Source organism: Mugil cephalus, chromosome 1, assembly GCF_022458985.1.
Source record: "Mugil cephalus isolate CIBA_MC_2020 chromosome 1, CIBA_Mcephalus_1.1, whole genome shotgun sequence".
NCBI lineage: Eukaryota > Metazoa > Chordata > Actinopteri > Mugiliformes > Mugilidae > Mugil > Mugil cephalus.
The window spans coordinates 5137082-5156599 of NC_061770.1; the positions used below are offsets into that span (position 1 = coordinate 5137082).

At 41.1% G+C, this 19518-nt stretch overlaps 1 protein-coding gene across 1 annotated transcript in view; it reads left to right on the plus strand.

The window, feature by feature from the left end:
• Nucleotides 1-7839: 7839 nt before the first annotated feature.
• oprl1 (opiate receptor-like 1) overlaps nt 7840-19518 on the plus strand; it is an 83790-nt gene continuing 72111 nt past the window's right edge. Inside the window, exons 1-2 of the mRNA XM_047604125.1 lie at nt 7840-8596; nt 15572-15801. Coding sequence (XP_047460081.1) covers nt 15602-15801 — 200 coding nt within the window. The 5' untranslated portion in view covers nt 7840-8596; nt 15572-15601. The remainder of the gene's footprint in view (nt 8597-15571; nt 15802-19518) is intronic.

Consider the following 19518-nt stretch of genomic DNA (forward strand, 5'->3'; position numbering starts at 1 on the left):
ACAGGAATTGGCGCTGCATTGGTTTTCTTTAAATACAACAGTAGTTCTACGTTTGGGGTTTACTGGGAGCAGGCTTGGTTGTACAGCCTCACATTCGCAGGAAGGGAGGACCTGCAGTAACACTCCTTCACACAGCGCAGGTGAAGCAGTTGTCTGCTCAAGGAGCTGCGGATCTAATACCACAGAGGGTGTGGGATGACAGCTTTGCTTTCATCCTCCGATCACCTGCCACCCCCGTAGGCTTGATAGGGAACCACAACAGACATGGCCTTCTGCACCAGTTTGTTCAGTCTGTTTTTGTCGTACGCTGAGATGCAGCTGCTCAGACCCCTCTGTAGTATTTGACTGATGATGAGACCACAGAGTCATTAAAGGACCTCAGGAGTGCTCACTGCACCACGAAGGACCATGTGAAGAGTTGATGGTCTCATTTCCCTGTGGTTGGAATTAATCAGTTCTTTCTGCAGTTTATCCAATAAAGTAGTAGAAGTATTCTTCAGCTAGTTGAAATTTCTGATCAGAATAGTTTTGCTGAAGCTGCAGAAATGTTGTCCATGCAAAACATAAAGTCTTTTAGATTTCAAAATTAGTTGTTCAATGGTGATCTTTTACCAACTATTCTGCAATAATAATAATAATAACAATAAAATATTTTAAAGTTAGTAGATAATTTTAAAGTGTCACTTTAATAAAATACATATTTGGTTTCTCTCTAAATTAACAGTGATTTAATTTTGTTACTAAATTACTCACAGGATTCTCCTCCAAAACTTTAATGTCAATGTAGCAGTTGAAAAGCTTTTTATGGTCGTCTTTGACTTGCAAAGTCAAAAATAATCTAAGGCTAAATGGATAATCAGATTTAAATAAAAATCAAATTACAGTTTGAGAATGTCATTTGTCACTAATTTAATTCCAGCTTATAGCTTATGCATTAAAAAAAAGTCTAAGTGAAAGTTAAAGGTAAGAAAATCCTGGCTTTCAGCCTGTACTGCACATACAGGTCTTAACTCTTGGAAAATACAGGCCATTTAAATCACAACTGCCATAATGGTCAGATCCACTGACTCACTACACTCAGGGGAGATACTATGAGCACTTCTGCAAGTGCTGACATCATGTGCATAGAGAATTAGAATCCATTATTTGTATTCCGGGTGACAATACAGGAGATCCCTGGGGGAGACGTTAGACTAAGATCTGAGCTCAGGTCAGTCGAGGTCCTGTTAAAAAATAAGTGTGTTTAATGAGTCCTCTGTGATATCTGGGTCCCTTCAGCCTTCAGATATGCAGCAGAAAGGCTTTGGAGCCTTTAGACGGCACCAATAAATAAATGACACTGTAGAGCGGACAAACAATTCCCACTGGTATATCTGCTGCTTCTTTCTCATCTTTATCTGGATGTGATTCATTAAGTGTATTCAGTGCAGTAAGTCCCTTTTCCATTCACTTTATAAACAGAAAATGGATGTTTGTATGCACCCTAAGTGTCTTTGGAGGTTTGGTGGTGCCGTTGAAGATATTAACACAAACAGATTATAAGTGTTGTTCTCCAGATCAGCATGAGAAAGTTTGTGTATTCATTTGTGATTACATATTACAGTTCATGTGATGAACATGTGTCTCTGAAGGGTTTTTTCTGCTTTATAGTGTATGGTTCATTCATGACAGTGTCTTGTAATGCTCTTTAATAATGTGTGGAAATGTTGGTCTAAAACCACGATACCCTGAGAACTGTGGGAATTTCTCTCTGACTTGTTGTGATATCTGCATGGGAAAGGGGTCATTGAGACCCAGTGTTCCTGTGATAAGATTACCGTTTACGTCAAACTGTCCAAAGCAGTAGTGTTATCTCCTGGAGGTCAAGGGAAGCCATGCCTCATTAAACAAGATCACTTCTTTTAACAGTTTCAACAATTCTTCTCTATCGTGTCAATGTCATCTCTTCCTTATTTCTCTACTCTAATGATTGAGCATTTTACGATGTGTAAACCTGTGCCTTGTAGCTAAGGAGTGGTGAAATATAAGATTGCACACTGTTGTCTGCAAGGAGGCCAAGCAGAGTTGGCATCCCCTGCTGTCATGACACTGCTCACCTGTAATTAGCCAGGGCTGGGAATTGGCCTCAGTCAATCAAAACATAGTATCATCATCATCAAGCCTCTGAATGAAATAATGCGAGATTAGCAAGATTGTGTTGACATTTTGTTAGCAAAATTAGCAAATGCAGTGACAGAGTGTTGGAGATTTGGAGTATCAGTAAAATTGAAACTGACTGAAACTATCTGGGGTTCTATTGCAACAAACACCAGTTTGATCAGCTGGCTGACATTTAGTCAGTTACATTGCACAATCTGCCCAAATACAACGTGGTTCCCGACATTACTGACATTGCAAATGCATACAAATGGTGCAGTGATCTTAAATTTGTTTTTCCTACTTTCACATTGGGAACATTTGCCAGAGTGCATTTCAGTACACTAGCAAAATTTTTACTTTAAGAAAAAAAGAAGAAAAGTTGCCTGGCATAGATAATGTAGACTTGGAATATTAAACAGGAAATACAAATATTTGTACAGGGTGGTTCAGAGGAGTACACATGAACATATGATGAACTGAGATCTGTGCTGTCACTGGATGGTAAAAGTCAATTCATAAGACTTCACCATAGATGACTTAACCCACTTTTGACATCAAAGTTAAGGTGACACCCAGGGTCCTACTAAATGAACTGTCTGAGCTTTAAAAATATTCATTAGTTAAGAAAATGGAATAAAGATGTGCAAGATGTTCCTTTGTGAAGTACAAAATAAAACAAAAGCTAAAATGTGGCTGTGCGCTTTGGGAAATAACTGGCAGACAGTGTAGCGTAGTGGAAAAAAATGCTACCATGATCCTCTAAATCCACACCAAGCTGCAGCTTTTTCATCAGACTAAATGAGCTGGGTAAAACTGGTATGTGTTTTTGTGAACTGACAGAGGGTTGCCAGAAAGTGATCCCAACAGAAAGACCTGAGGGCTGCTGGGATTACTGCTCAACCAAGCGTCAGACTGACTCATTCCACACTCGCCGGCACACGCATACACAAAAATACACCAATTACTGCCAATTTTGCTGATCAGGTTAACTCAGGACTCAAAAACAACATATGACTTACTGGAGGACCTCCAATTTAAAACCCCTGTGACAGTTTGAGAAAGACCTGACCTCATGACGAGTTAATTTTTGTGTTTGGTTATGTGATGCCAATTTCTTTTTTGTAATATTTATCACCTTATTTAAGAGATTATCTGTAGAGTAAAGACTTTAAAATATAAGTATAACTGAGTATGATTATCCCTGTCTCTATACCCCTATCTGGACAATGGATCCTCTGGGTAGACATTTAATGCCTATTTCTCAAAGTTTTGTAAATGTCATTCATCATTTTTCAACATGAATATATACAATTATCTTTTTAAAAACAAAGACCCCCAAAACATAATTAACAAGAAAAATAAAAACGCTTAACACAGGGCCAACTTGATATAAACTTGATGTAAAAGTATCACAATCATCAAGATAGTGTTGAATGCTGGCAGGAAGTCACATGACCTGGCTACTTGACCCATCTGTCTTAAGAGTTTCTCATGACTTGAAATATATACAAATATATTTAATATCCCTCCCTCTACACCCTGCCGCATGTCTGTATCCCCAAGGGCACAATCCATTTAAGTGCATGTTTGGTATAATAGATGACGATAAGTGATGAATAACTTGTGCAAGGCTGAAAAGACAGCACATCTTTCCATACGTAGGTGTCAGACCGTCAGAATCAGAGCGTTTTCTTTTGCATGGGCAGTATAGCAACAGCGTTAAAAGGTTTAGAACTCTCCAATGAAAACCCTGGTGAGAGTGAAGGTCAAGTTTTGTAAGAGTTTAATACTTTTCATTAAGGGAAAAAAAAGTTGTGCCTGAATTGAGAAGAGTTGTCGGTGACTTTACACTTAGCTTTTTTATCACCTCGACATCAAGCATACACCGTACTGTCCATACATACTGGGCCTCATGCAAGAACATTTTCGTATTCTTATCCTGAATTTCTCTTACCTTTTTTCTTATGTTGCGTTTGTACGAACATGCCCCATCAGCTTCAACAAAGACACGTTGTGACAAATATCCCAATATCCCTTTATTTTGACATTTCTGTCCTCACCTCCATCATTTCCTTTACCTTACTTCGTTTTCTTTTCTCCTTCTCACCAATTCTATCACTCCCTCATTGACCTGATTGTGTTCACCTGTTCACTCCTTGTTTAAACCCTGCACTCATCTTCATTCCTCCTTTCCTCACCTTTGTATGGGGTGGCGGTGTTGGTAAGAGCTTCTTTGGTCATTCACTCCTTAGTTTTGTCCATTTTTCACATGCAATCTTATTTCTTTACTATCTCCTGCCTGCATGTATTCTCATCGATGCCCCTATGATAGTGAACATTTAATTCTGAATCTCCTCCACATGTAGAAACATGATGACTGCCACCTATGCGTACTTGAGTGCAGTATATTCGCATAATAAATGCCCCAAGAACACCATGTAAGGATGTTTCCCACGCCTCATGACAGAGTGAGTGAGTGTTCATTAAAAAAAAATGGTGTCTAAGAGTAAAAATAAGACCTTTAGTGATTCAGAGATAGAAGTCCTGCTGTCTGACATACAGAAAAGAAAGTGTCATTTTCAGCAGTGGAATTAAAGGACCCACTAAAGGCAGGGAATGGGGAGAAAAAAATATAAGTGCTGTTAATCCCATTTCATCTGTTGGTCGCACTGTCAAGGGAATTTAAAAAAAAAAGGTTCAATATGAAACATGAATGTCTTCAAACACTATGTCTGGCATGCATCGCTGATGAAATACAAAAGCCACATGCCAATAACACGTAGACCTAGAAATAAAATAAATAAACCCATCAACTCATAACTCATCGTATTACTCAATCACAGCATGATGACCTGCCTTAAAGCCACGCAATTAGTTGTTGTCTCGTCATGGCGCCATGTAACTGGTGTTGCCCATGTGCAGGTTCTCCTGACATGTTTTCTGCTGGTGCTGGGTCAGGGAGAGGAACGCCTTACTTCATTGCAACATTGTGAAAAACACAGCAATAATTTGACAGGTCTTTTCAGGGGTAAAGAGCAGCTTTCCACCAGCTGTGTCGATGGACATCCACTTGGCCTTGAGGGCACAGCGCTTATGACGCTCGTTATATGAGAGCTCCTGTCTTATTTGAGGGTTTACCAGAGGTGTCATAAGCCAAGAGGCAAATGCATAATCTCGATAACTTGGAGAAAAAATGTTGTGTTAGGAAAATGGTGTGAGAATAGTTGGCATGGCGACAACAATTATCACGTCACTTACCAAAAAGTCAGCCATCACCATGCACACCTTGCGCAACATGCTGAGACCTGTGCAAGATAATGAGACCAGGAACTAATGGCACTTTTTCTTAAAAGGTGTCCGGTTTATTAAATGTTCACACTTTCATAATGTTATTGTTATTGATTATATAGAAGCCAAACGGTTGGAAATCACTGGTTTAGTCTTTGTGTTGTTAGTCAGGTTAGTCATGTTGTATCTTATCTTATCCTATTGAATCAAGGTCCGTCTGTAGTAGTTCTGTTGGAAATTCATTCATGTGCCTTGAAGATCTGCTGGGCCTATCAAATGCAGAGGGATGGACAGAAGAGTAACATGAACATCTCAGCACTTTAGATTTGTTTACAACAAAATTGCAGTCATCGGAGAACTGAGATCTTTAGTTTCTGCTATCCCTCCTGTAGCCTCATCAGAGGACCTAATTCTTTTTAGACACTTGGTGAGAATCATACAGTACATCCAGAGCCAGCTGTCCCACTGGGCAGTATAAGCAAAGGCTAAATGCACTGTGGCCTCCAAGGGGCGCCACAAAAGTGGGAAAAACATCACCTTTAATACAATTATATTAAAACTATTAGTTACTAGTTACGACTAGGGAAATGAAAGGAAGCATCAGTGTACTGTTGAGTTGAGAACTTCCTTGTTTTACTGTTGTGGACCTTTTGTAGAGATCAAACCTACCCAGTAGGTGTCTACATTGGCCTGGTCAGTGCTTTTATTGTTTGTTGTATTTACATCTACGTAGCTCTGCCTTGTTTTTCCAGCTGTTAATGGTCAATCAAAATGCTGCTCACTTTTCACATCGTTATATATCAGATTTTTAACCCTAGTTGTACGCTGTGTGTTACAGTAAAAACTGTCTAAAGCATGGTAATTGACTTAAACTTTACATCAGCATTAAAGTACACATTATTATTATTTTTAATACTCAGATGCACTTTTGAGATATTTAAGTCCAGCCTCTGCAAATGCTGGGTCATCAAGTAAGCCTCTAGCCCTCCCTCTGACCCCTCCACCTCAGAAGAGCCCAGGGATGCAGCATTGCTGACTGGCCATCTTCTCTTATCTGATCAAGTACGAAGACAGTTAGTTCACAGAGGTCCACTTCAAGTTCAAAACGGCTTCACATTCCAGAAACAAAAAGGACGGACGAAGGTGTCCACATCAGTATTTTATCAGATCCTTATTCAATGGGGAAGAAATGAGGAGAAGCTGGCTCATGTACTCTAAAAAGGATGATAGCTTTCACTGCTTCTGCTGCAAAATGTTTTCAAATAGAGATAGAAACTGAACAGTAGATAGACAGGAGAGGGCACTTGTTGAAGCTGGGTGAAGGTGAGATGAGGTTTTATATCGATTCGTAGCAATATTTAAAAAAATAGGGTTTTTATTTTGTGGTAAGGGTATTCATATTGGATTTCAGATTCGTTAGTATTTAGTGGTAATTTGTAAAGCATGTTAGTTGGGTCAAATGTTATCTCATAAATTAAAGACGAGGGTAAAAACAATGCCACTCAGTGTCTTTTGTAAGCGTGTGTAAATCGCTTCCGAGGGCCACCTCTGAGTACATCACATAATTGTCACATAATTAGTTGCTCTTATTGGTTGTAGGACCATCCAGTGCGTCCAGGGGTTTTCTTTTTTTCTCCGCATCAGTTCAAACATGCCCCATAATGTAATCCAAATGGCGTGTTGCCACTCAAATTCTGATGAGAACTGAGTCTGTCTATGTCAGCCGGAGACAGAAAAAAAAAAAGATAGTACGTAAAGTTGCTTCAAATGACGCCACAATCCACATTCCCAATGTCATTAAAGGAATGAAAATAAATGACTGGAATTCGGTAAACTCCATTATTTAAGATGATAGATAGATAGATAGATAGATAGATAGATAGATAGATAGATAGATAGATGCTTTATTCATCCCACTCAACACCATACATACCGTATATAACAGGAAAAACACAATATATACACATTATTAACAGAATTATAATGCATAACCACTAACTACAGTAGATGGAGAAATATTCACATTTTTGCTGTTTTGTACTTTGCTCTGTCTACTAACATAATTCTGGGTTTACCCATTCAGATGTTGCTAAAACCTTAGGACCTAAGTGTGAACATTTACGCTTCACTGTCCAGCATGTCCTTCCTCTGTGTTGCTAAAGGATGTCAAAAAATAAAGATCAGATCATCAAATATTGAAAGCTCATATGGATATTATAAACCTTTAAGAGAAATTCAAACTCTTACAAAACAGTTTCGTTTTGTCCCGTGATATGATTATTATTCCAGTAATCCAATGTCACACAATGATGCTTGGTTCAGAAAGTGCATTCAGTCATTACCCACATCAGAAACGTGACATCACCTTTTTTTTTTTTTTTTTTTTTTTTTCACTGGAAAAAATTTCACTGGACAGGAACCTAGCGTGTCCAGGTCTTGTTAGTGGGAAGGGTAATGGGATTACAGTCACAGGTTGCAGTACTCTGATCGCGTAATCACGTGCTCCCCCACAGACGTTAAACCGCAGGCCCCGCTTTATCATTCCTCAAGATCAAACACAGTCTGGAGAGTCACATCCTTGCAGGCGCCTGTATACACACACGGCAACACAAAGAAAGGGCTGCCAGGATGCATGCACACGCACGAACTAACGATTCAGATGCGCATACAAGATGGGTTACTAGCGCAGAGACGGAGAGGAGAGGGGGAGGAGGAGTGGGGGTGTCGAGCGAACCCTCATCGATCTGACAGGAGGGGGAGAGTGTGGGGAGAGAAAACGCAGCGCCTGGCTGCATCTTTATCCTAGCAGACCCCTCTCTCTCTCTCTCTCTCTCTCTCTCTCTCTCTCTCTCTCCTCGTCTTTCTTCCAGCTGATGCTGAATGCTGGAGGTGAAGCGGTCTCTCTCTCTCTCTCTCTCTCTCTCCCCCTCTCTCCGCTCGTCATCCCGTGAAAATCTGGACGGATTGACAGAGGATTGGGATTTTAGACAATGGCTGCTACTTGATGACAGCGGGAGGAAGCTGTGAGTTGTAAAGAAAACTAGCCGAAAGAAAGAAAGAAAGTGGACAAAATCCAAGACAGTGCACAGTAACGCAGAGAGAAACACAACAACTTCCAGCGCTGTCCTCGGGTCGGTCTGCGGGGAGCTCTGGGTCTGTTGACACTGAGGTAGGATACTGAACAGTCTTCTACAGAAAATAGAAAATAATAAAAAAAAAAGAATGAAAAAAATTTACGGTCCCAGCATGCTCGTTCATGTACATAGATGGGTGTAGAAAGGCTCCGTGTATATCCTGGACCACCACAGTGCGCACTGCGCGAGAAACACACCCGCCTGCCTGCAGTTTGTCACTGTGTTTATGCTGATCTGCCTCAGCTGAAAGGTTGCCATAACACACTGTATAGATACTGACGGAGAGTGCGCGCGGCGCGTGCGTGGCGCACTTACCTTAAAGCGCGTTTATGGCGCATTTGTGTGTGTGTTTGCAGAGCGCGCGGTGCGTTTAAGCGTGTGCATACTTGTAGCACATGCCTCCTCGAGTGCTGCGTTTAAGCGACAGATTGCCTGGAAAAGACGGATGGAAGTTTGGTGCATTGAAGTGTGTTCACTTCAAACACCTGCTCAGAGCGAAGGGCATCCTTGCTCGGAGCTGTCTGATTGCGTGTTGTGTCGGGCTGCTGAGAGTGACTCTGGAGTAAAAACGTGGGAGCGTGACATGACAAAACAAAATAAGGAGCGGATTTATGAGCTCTGCCACAGACTAGACCTGCATGGTCCATCAGCGTCGTTTCATCAATAAAGCAAACTCCCCATGGAAGACATGCAGCAGGCATAGCTCAATTAAAAAGTCAACTTAAAGTCGCAGTTACTTTTAACCAAACAAGTAACTAGAGAAACTTACAGGAACATTTGACCACACTATCACAACTCTTGTATGCTCGGTTGCGCTCACATTTAGAGATTCAAACTTAACATTAGCACACGTAAAACTTACTTTCCCGTTGGGTTGGAAAGTGTGCAGTGTTGTTGTCACCCCGATGAGTGCAGTGATGCAGAATCATCGCTTAGTGCTTATTAAAGATGGAGCATATTTGCAAATACTGTGATTCCAGAGATGAGACATTTTCCAATAATGACTAATGACTTGTTACTAATCCCACATAAACACAATAACTGGTCACATGCAAAAGCTCTGTTGACAAAGACCCAGATCAGTCAGCCAATTAGCGAAAATCGAGAAGCAAACAGCAGTTTTCTGTTGATGATTAAAAACAATTAATACACAGCACAGCACTTGGAGAGACAACAAAACTTGGCTTGTTTTTTTTTTGGCATGTCTCATGAGACAACAAACCTGTTGCTGACACATAGCTATAAAAAAAAAAAGTTTTGCCACTGACACGTGTAGCCTGAAAACAACAGAATGCAAGAGAAGTCTGTGGTGATCAGATGGGTTGGCAAACCGGCCCTTTCTTCTTTAAACTGTATTTCCGTAAATTCAGAATCAAATTTCACCATTTATACTGTATCTTCCATAGTCTCTCAGGGAGTTGAGGACATATGTTTGTGGACTTTAGTCGCATGGGAAACTGAGATTTTACAGGGTTTTGTTTTGGTTTTTACCTCTAATCCTATTTTCTTGCCTTTAAATTCTTATTTTTTTCCTGCCAGGTTGAGCAGATGCAAGATGTTCAGTTTTTTAGTTTTCAGTTCAGTTTTTTGCCGTAGAAACCTACGTTAAGTAGCACAGGATATTTACAGTGTTATCATTGTAGGGAATGTGGAAAGGACTCTGGCCAGGGCTGTGTTCTGCGGAGATAAAGCAGAAACGAGGACTGTGTTGCAATGAACAAGCCGAAGGGTTGAAAATAAGCAGAGACTGCATCATCCTCCACAGTTTACCTGAACTGAACGGACATATAAACAACTTTTTGTATTATCTGTTTCCTCTGAGGAGGCAATCTGAGCCCGCAGGCATCCATCACAGACGACTGTTCAGCAGCTGTGTGATTTATCGTGTATATATATTTTTTAGCAATATTAGATACTTGTTTGCGCATTTATAAATCTGCTCTGTGAACTTGGGCTGAACTTGTCTCAAATTTTGCTGGGCCATCATTGACTTATTTCATTTCCTAGTCCTAGCATGGCGTAGCCGCACTCAATTCTTATCAGAATATTAGTCTGGTAGCAACATTTCGATATTATCATGGGGCGTGTGTCAAGCGATACAGAAAAACAAATACTTCTGCATGTGTTTGGACAGCAATCACCGCCAAAAACCTGCCCAAACAATTTCATTTGCCAAGTAGTTCTTTTTGCCGGGATATGATAAGTTTCCTACAGATTGACTCCAGACCAACTTTCCCACACAGACATTTTATAGGCAGAAGAAGCTCAGGCGGACTTCCAGGCTAATCCCATCATACCGTATCCTTTCAAATTCAGTGTTAAACAGATTTCAACACAGTAGAAACATACACTTGGTTTGGAACCCCTGCTTGTTCATCAGCAAGCATATGAATCAATCCTGTGTCAGAAGTGAAATCCATAAAATTCAGCAGATACAAGTCAAAATTATCAATCGTGTTCAAGTATCGGCATGTGGAAACAATTAGATCTCGGAGACATATCAGACTGGCTGCTTTAAGTAGGAGACGACGACGGCCAGACTGGTTCAAGCTAACAGACTGGCTAAGGTTACATTAACAACCACTCTTTACAACAGTGTGGGATTTGGCGTCTAAGGGAGGGCCAAATATATCCAGTATCAGTATGTTTTTTATCAACAACTAAAGTACAGGTGAGACTGCTGAAACCATGTCTGTAGTGTCTGCTGAGGAAACATCTACAGACTATCAAGTATATGGGTGACTTGAATGTCCCCAGTTTACCCCCAATCTCACCACTGGCGATAGAAACACACGACACATATGAATCAGGGACAGTAAACAAATGCAATCAGGGGTTGGATGCAGCAATGAAATGATACAATGAGTCAGAGTTACTGCTGCTTGATTAATTAATGATGTGTGTTCACATTACTGTAGTTAGTGCATGGATTCACTTATTACTTCACAGTCCTCTTAGGAAATGTTCACCAAACATTCGGATGGACACACAATAACTGATATAACACTGGCAATCAATATGTACACACAGAGGCACCCGGAGAAGGATAGTTGCTAACAGTACTTTTTACATGCAGTTTAGTTAGTTGTGTATAGTAAAAGTAATGAAAACATCAGTCTCATTAGGGCTCCTGTGTCTCCTCACACGTACTGGTGGTACACTGACCCGTCCCACACACACACACACCAGAGTGGCACTCCAGCCTTACATGGACACACGCTTAAGGCTCTAAGTTTAACTGCTTATTCATCAAAGCTTAGGAAGCCAAAACACACGCGGAACACATAACACCCTCTGCTTCTGCAGCAGAGACTGAACCCAGAAAACAAAACACACTGTGTCAGAATGAAGAGTTTGTTCGTGAGGGGGAGAGGAGTAAGAAATGGGATAAAAAGAGAAGAATATTATAGCATATGTAAAGGATGTATATTAAGCCTGGCAGTGACCCTCGGGAAATTCAGCAACACAGCAGAGTTACTTCGCTGGTTTGATTTCATGAATATTCATGACAGTGCAGAGAGGGGGTGAAAGGGAGGGAGAGAGAGAGGGAGAGAGAGAGAGAGAGAGAGAGAGAGAGAGAGAGAGGGATTGAGGGCACTCGCTTTATGGCATCATTTTGATATACTGCTGCTGCAGCTTGCATGTAGGGGTGTTTCAGCGGAAAACAGTTTTGCAGCATCAGTGTCATGTTGTTCAGAATCTAATAAAAACACATTAGTAATCGCCTTCATTTATTACAATGAACACTGAGGCTGTCATTAAAGTGAATCCATGTGGCATTTTTGTTTCTTAACGATTATCTAGGTCCCAGCGGTAGCATGCAAAGCAGGTAGCCCACGCATCCTTTTCCAAGCCACGTCCTCCAGCTCTCCCTGAGGAATTCCAGGGTGCACCCAGGCCAGATGGAATATGTAATCCCACCAGTGGGTGTTGGTTGTGCATCTTCTCAGTTGAGTGTTTCAAAAATATCTCAACAAGGGACCTCCCTTTTGGCTAAATCTCCTGACCTGGCTCTTTTTGATGTGAAGGATCTCCTTCTGAGCTTGTTACACCCTAAGGATAAGCATAAGCTTGGCTGCTCTGCAAATGGAAATCTCCTCACACGCTTGAATGCATTATCGTATTCCTTCAGTATCTTCCCACTATCATGATCGTAAAGGCTGCAAAGTACACTGGTCAGCCACAACATTAAAACCTGACAAGTAAATGACATTGACCATCTTGTACAATCAATATTCTGCTGGGAAACCTTTGAATCTGACATTCATGTGAATGTTACTTAAACATGTACCACCCACCTAGACCAGACCAGACACCCCCACCCCATCGCTCCTTGATGGCAGCAGCCATCCCCAGCAGGATGCAACCCGAGACAGGCACACAAAAAAATGGTTTAGGAACAATTTAATACTAAAGTAGATCCCAGACTGATCAAGTATCTGTGGGATGAACCACGGACGCCCCTCCCCTCAACCCATAGGACCCAAAGACCCCCACTAACAACATTCTGTTGTGAGACACAAGGGAGACCTACACAATATTAGGCAGGTTGTCATAATGTTGTGGCTAGTGAGCGTATATCAACCAATGAATTCAAAGCTTCACTTCTATGTTAATCTCTGGCTTCATTAGGAAAGTCCAATGTGAGACTGGTATTACTGCTGATGAAGTACCAATTCGTTTGGCAGTCTGTTACTTTATTTTATTCCCACGTTGGAAAGAGTATTCACTCCTAAACAGATATGAGCAATCTGTATAAATCCACTGGCCTCAAACGTGGAGGTGCGGATTTTAATCGCTGCAAGTTCAGACGCAAAGTGCTTCAGTGCAGACTGGCTGCCACAGTCTGATGAAGCAGAACTACCAGGTGCAGTGAAGGGCGACCTCTGTTTTAGACACTGGCTCACATCACCTCAGTGTTGGACACAAGGGGATGTGGACCCTTATAGTCCTGAAACTGCTTCTCTAACCAGTGGCTCACAGCTCCCCTAAAAGCACATTGAACCCAGGTCGCAGTGGTGAAAGCACAGAATCCTACTAGACAGATTCTAGCATGGGTCCAGATCTCTCAGTCAGTGCATACATGTATGTTGGATGTTGTCGTTGCTGTGCCATTTTTGTCTGTTTCCCACCTAGTTGCTGTTAGATTAAAAAAGCAAAATTAATTGCAGTATTAATAGTGTGAGATTCTTGTAGAAAGACTGCATAGGGAGGATGTCTGGGCGGGTAGATGGACTACAATATACTGAACATTGTCTGTTTTGTGCTTTGCTTCAAAATCATATAACCGCTGCTTTGTCTCTTTTCGCTGCATCAACATCCATAAATATTGACGCCGATCCTCCCTCGTTCTATCCATTGATGTCTGTCTCACATTAGTTGGCACTGATACATGGCAGTGCATTAATAGAAAATTCGACGCTGTTAGTTCCTCCCCCTCAACCTTCCTCATCCACACCATTTCCTCCCCGTCTTTCCCGTGTTTCATTTTATCCTCTGTGCCTTCAGTCATGCGCCTCTCTTACTGGCTTAAATTTTGGGAAGAGAGAACAGACAGGAAGCTGTCGTTTGCAACTTGCAAAGATTTATAGGGTTCATTCTGAGGGACACCTGAAGTAATAACTTCATATATCAATTATATTCCAATTTAATAAACATTTTATTGTATTGACAGTATTTTAAATTCATGGTGTGATAGAAAAGCACATGGAACAGCCCCTCTGTCTATGTCACCAGGACAAAACACAGCATTGATGAAGACATGTTTAACCAGAAGATAAATTCAGATAAAACTGTTGATTGCAAATACACATCTCCTTTATATATGCAGTTAAATGGGAAAGTTTAATGATGAAATCTATTAGTTCAAATGTATCATATTATCAGACTCAGTATGTTAACATGCATATGAAAAAAATAAATTATTGCCTTAATCTGACTTTAACTGGACAACTTAAGTGCATGTTAACACATTGCTCTGATTAATATCGAAGTTCTCCTTATCCGATTAAGATATGCGATAATGCGATTGGAAATTGATTTTCTCCCCCGTGTATACGCCTTAATCAGACTTAGACTTGACAACGTGTGTATGCATGCTCCGCAACCGCTACGCTGGAGTATGACACTGGAACAAAAACATCCAAGAAAAACAGTCGTAGAAAAAGAAGCTAAACAGAGCCGGTAGAAGAACCACCTGAGGGATAGCTTGTGTCTTATCTGCAACTTAATTAGCACGCACATAACATACGAGATTAAAAACGCTGTACTGTTATAGTCTTGTTGTGTGAAATGTCGGTCTGTCGTAATATTATATTATATGACGTAATAGGTCAATTGCAAATGGGGTGTATTAACCTGCTGAAAAGACATTTTCCTGTCAGTTATTCGATTTTCTCAGGACGGCATTCAGAAAGTCGAATTTATTAGTAATTAAAAATGTCCGTATGGCTCTAATGGTAAATAGCCACAAGGGAGTTCCCCCTGAGAATTATACAATTTTGAAGGTCAATACTGCCAAGAGGAATGCTGAAGTGATGTATAGTAATAGCTGGCGGGAAGTTGGTATGGTAACATTACTTAGCTAATTAACAGCATGGCCATATGCCTGCTCACTAAAATCTGGTCCATTAGAAATTAACCAACAGTGCTGTTTTCATTTGTGTAACCACTCAGCGTACACTCATGCCTGGATCACTACCACTGAAGATTCCTTTTGTGCTGGGAAAGTACCTACGGTGATGCAGTAGCTGTGAAAAAGATTGTTAAACCAAGTGTTTTCAGGTTCTTCAGCAGTTCAGCAAAGCTGATGGATGTTCAGAACAGGCAGAAGGGTGGTTCATTAGCGAACCCACACAATTGTTTCCACTCGAGTAAGTTACTATTTCGTTACATTGGGTTTGGATTTACAACAGAAACTAACCCTGAGGGTGACTCCATTACGATATGAAAGTGTTTCATACTATGACATCGCCTTCAGTTTGACCGCACATCTTTCTTCTTTCGGGCAGGTGTGAAACACGCCTTGACGTTGGTCAGAGATGGAGTTCCAAGATGACATCCTGCTGGCAGAGCTGCAGATCTACAATGACTCGTTTTTCACAAACAACTTCAACAGCACCTACAACGAGACCGACGCCTTACTGCCGACGGGGGTGAAGGTCACCATCGTAGTCGTGTACATGATCGTCTGTGTCATTGGCCTGGTGGGAAACTTCCTGGTCATGTATGTCATCATAAGGTAAGACGAATGTAGTTAATTCCAGTGTGTAAATAAAAATAAAAATTGCAGCTGTTCTGTCTTACTCCATCTATCAGAGGATGAACCCTCCCTCGGCATGGCCTGTCTCCACTACTACTGATGTATTAGTGTGTGAATCAATACATTGATCGGGAGAAAATTATTCACTGTCAGTTTAGTCATTTACATACATCATTTGTCAAGGAAAAGCCACACCATTTTCTGCTTTATTAGCGTTGTATCTATGTAAACGCAGTTCTTTTGCAGGCTGGAAACATTCGTTAGACATTGGTCTGCAATTTTTACATGCAACCAGTGCATTCTGGTCTTAGAGCTCACACCTTCAGTACATAACCACTAGGGAGCTCCCCCCGAGAATTATCCAACTAGGTTTGCTGTACAAACGGGATTGAGTGAAAAATACTCACAGTTCTCCTACACAAATGTATGTATTTATGCTTTTTATGTCTGCTTGTGGAGTGTTGAATTATTTTGCCACCAGACATCCAAAAAAATACCTTCATAACACAATCTGAGCAAATCCAAGACTTGCAGGGGGTTGCTTTCGTTACATAAATAACAACCCTTTCACCCTAGAGATTCCTGTACCCGGATAAGTCTATTATTTGTTATTAGTATGCCACAGGCCACCATTTTTAGAAGGTGTAGAAAGTCTGTTCCCACTGCAATGAATTTGAAGCAGCATTGTTGTGCTTCAATGTTGTAGAGTTGCATTTGAGATTCCTTAGAAAAGGCTGACTAACTATCACTTATTTGTTGTTTGTCGTTTCCTTTCTGATGATTGGGTAGAAGATAAAAACATTTCCCAAGTGTCATTTCAACCTGGTAGTGTTTCTCACTGATTTTGGCTTTGTTTTTTTTCCCCCAATGTGGTAATTGATGTGGCTAATCAGAAATGACATTAATCAGTAGCTGCAGTCTGGCAGGGCATGAGGCTCCTTCACACATTTCCCCCCCAACCTAAAGTCCCTCGAGGGGATCTTTCAAAACACAAAGGCCACCATCGATATGTGTCTACATTTGTGCGGGTGCGTTTAGTTGAGTGCATATTTCTGTGGAATGCCTAGCAGCCAACTCTCTGATCACGTTGGGTCACGTGTGTCTCTCTGTATGTGTTTTGATTTACGGCATAGTGTGAATCAAGCATGGGTGGACTCATAGACGTTGTCAGTTACTGTTACTGCCAAGTGGGCTTCTGCTGTTTGCTCATGTATATGATGTTGATAACATTATGACCACTGACAGAAGAAGTAAATAACACTGGCCATCTTGTGACAATGAAATGTTCTTCTGGGAAACTATATCTTCTTACACACTGTTCAAAGATCCTGCGTTGCCCCGGATCATTGCGGGTCTTTTCGGCGGTGTGAAAGGGTTGCTGTGGCATTTCTTCACAGGTCAAATTACCCTTCAAGCAATCTGGGAATTTAGCGGCTCGGCTCGCCTGCCATGTGAAACGCCCTGCGTTGTCCTGCTAAATTACCCAGTGACGTTGATGTACCTGCCTGTCGTGCTCTGATTTTGTCACTGCAGCTTGTCAGGCTGTCATTATGGAAACTCCAGGGCTGCGAGAGCTGCTCACTCAGATCTCAAAACAGAGCAAACTATTGGTCTACTCCCATAAGATCAGTCTTCCTATTGATCTCACTGAGACCGATCTCTGAAGTGCAGAGATTTTTCTTTCAATCAGACAAATCAAATGTGTAGCTACACACGCTTAGAGAAGCCCATACGCGAATTAGCCCTATGTCTTGCTTAGGAAATCCCTCCGCTCGGGGAATGCTGACGTGAACTGCACATGTGCGACTGTGTTTCTATACAGCTTGTATGGCGATATGACACACCTTTTTATCCATCATGGCAGTTCATGTACATTTTCCAGTCTGTGCTGAATTTGTACACTTTGCAAAAGGGACATAATTGCAATGCACAAAACACTGGCGTCCATCCTCTATTGTTTACCTCAGAGTGTTCCAGCACACTTAAATGTGTAATGATGACGTTATCAACGCAATGACGTATGAGAGGGAGGAAAAAAAACAGGCCTGCAGCTCTCACAGCGGGAGGTCAGTCTGAAAGCACATTAACGCCCACCAAAGCAGGTCAGTCCTAGTCAGAAAATCCCACGGCAACGCGTTATTTTCAGTGTGAAAGCTTAGTGGGAGGGCTTAGTTGCACATAAAAAAACACTCTTGAGAAGCACAAGTGAAAAGAAATGAATTAGCATGAACAAAATTTGTACAGTTAGTACCTAGACAAGACCAGGCACCCAGGAACTCAAAAAACATGATGAACAGCACAAGGTGTTGACCTGGCCTCCAAATTCACTAGATCCTAAACTGATCAAGTATCTGTGGGATGATCCACAGAGGCCCCTCCCCTCAACCCATTGGACCCAAAGACCCCCACTAGCAACATAACCGAGTCTTACGCAATATTAGGAAGGTTGTCGTCTATATCTCTTTCTCTCTTACGGTAGATCAATAGATGGATGAATTATGTACGTATCTATTAATGTATTTTACTGCATATATTATAGTTTGATTCATTCTTGTTGTTTTGTTCTTCCACTCCATGTGTTGTTGCTGACCAGTCAGAGATGTTGCAGAGAACAGTCAGTAAACATAATAATTGGCATCACTATTTTTAATTTTCTGTCATTTGTTCTCTAATGACGGTATGTGCTTCAAAACATGGCTTTAATTAGTGTTAATGAGTGTTGTGATCCGAGAGCGGCCATGTGTAAACAGTTAATTTACCATCAAGTAAAAAGTAAGCAGTGAACAGAGTGCCGCTGATAGGCTCCCCTCTCTGTACCTGTCTTCATTTAAGCCCGGGTGATTAACAGATTTCTCTGTTCGCCGTTGACGATTCATGCCACTCGTCTGCTCGCTCGCTGCTTGTGTTAACAAGTGGCGAGTTGGAGATATAACAGAATTCCTCCTCGCCCTCAATTCTCCACATGTCCTACTTACAGAGATCTCTTAAGTGAAAGAGTGATTTTTTTTTTCTGCCTCACTTGAAAACTTGCAGTAGGCGCAGTGTCAAAAAAAAGGGAGCAACAGCACAATACGGAGAATGTGATGGATGCAAACGGCCCCAAGAATAAATCTTACAGAAGCAATGCAGTGCAAATTAAAGGATTAAACAAATTACAAATTTAATTATGCATAGAAAATGAATTTGTGCTGATGATAAATAACGCTAATTACTAATGTATCAAATTAGAGTATTATGACATTATTATGCACTTTAAGCATAGGTCACATCACTGACAAGGTAAATCATGCACCTTAAATAGTCTGAAAGCATTAACATATAATCTCAGATGTTTACAGAACGGGCCCAATGAGACTCACTTCTAAGATGAAGGATTGTGGGTAATTAAATTAAATCTCACCTGGAAGAGGAAGATTTCGGGAGTCTCATGACAGTGGTCCGTCTGGATAACTCACTTAGGAGCTTGCGAGAAAGGGAGAAAAATGTGGAAGTAATGATTAAAAAAGATAGAATCCTGGATTGAACCCTGTTTTCGCTGTGCACCAGATGTGATATTTGGCTGTCATTTTTAAGAAATACTCACAGCTATGCGTCATTCCTTTGGAGCAGATGGGGAAGAAATGGCGTTTAACCTACACAGATACATGCCCACACATGCGCATTTGTCACTTCTCTGTTTATCCAACAAGGATTTCT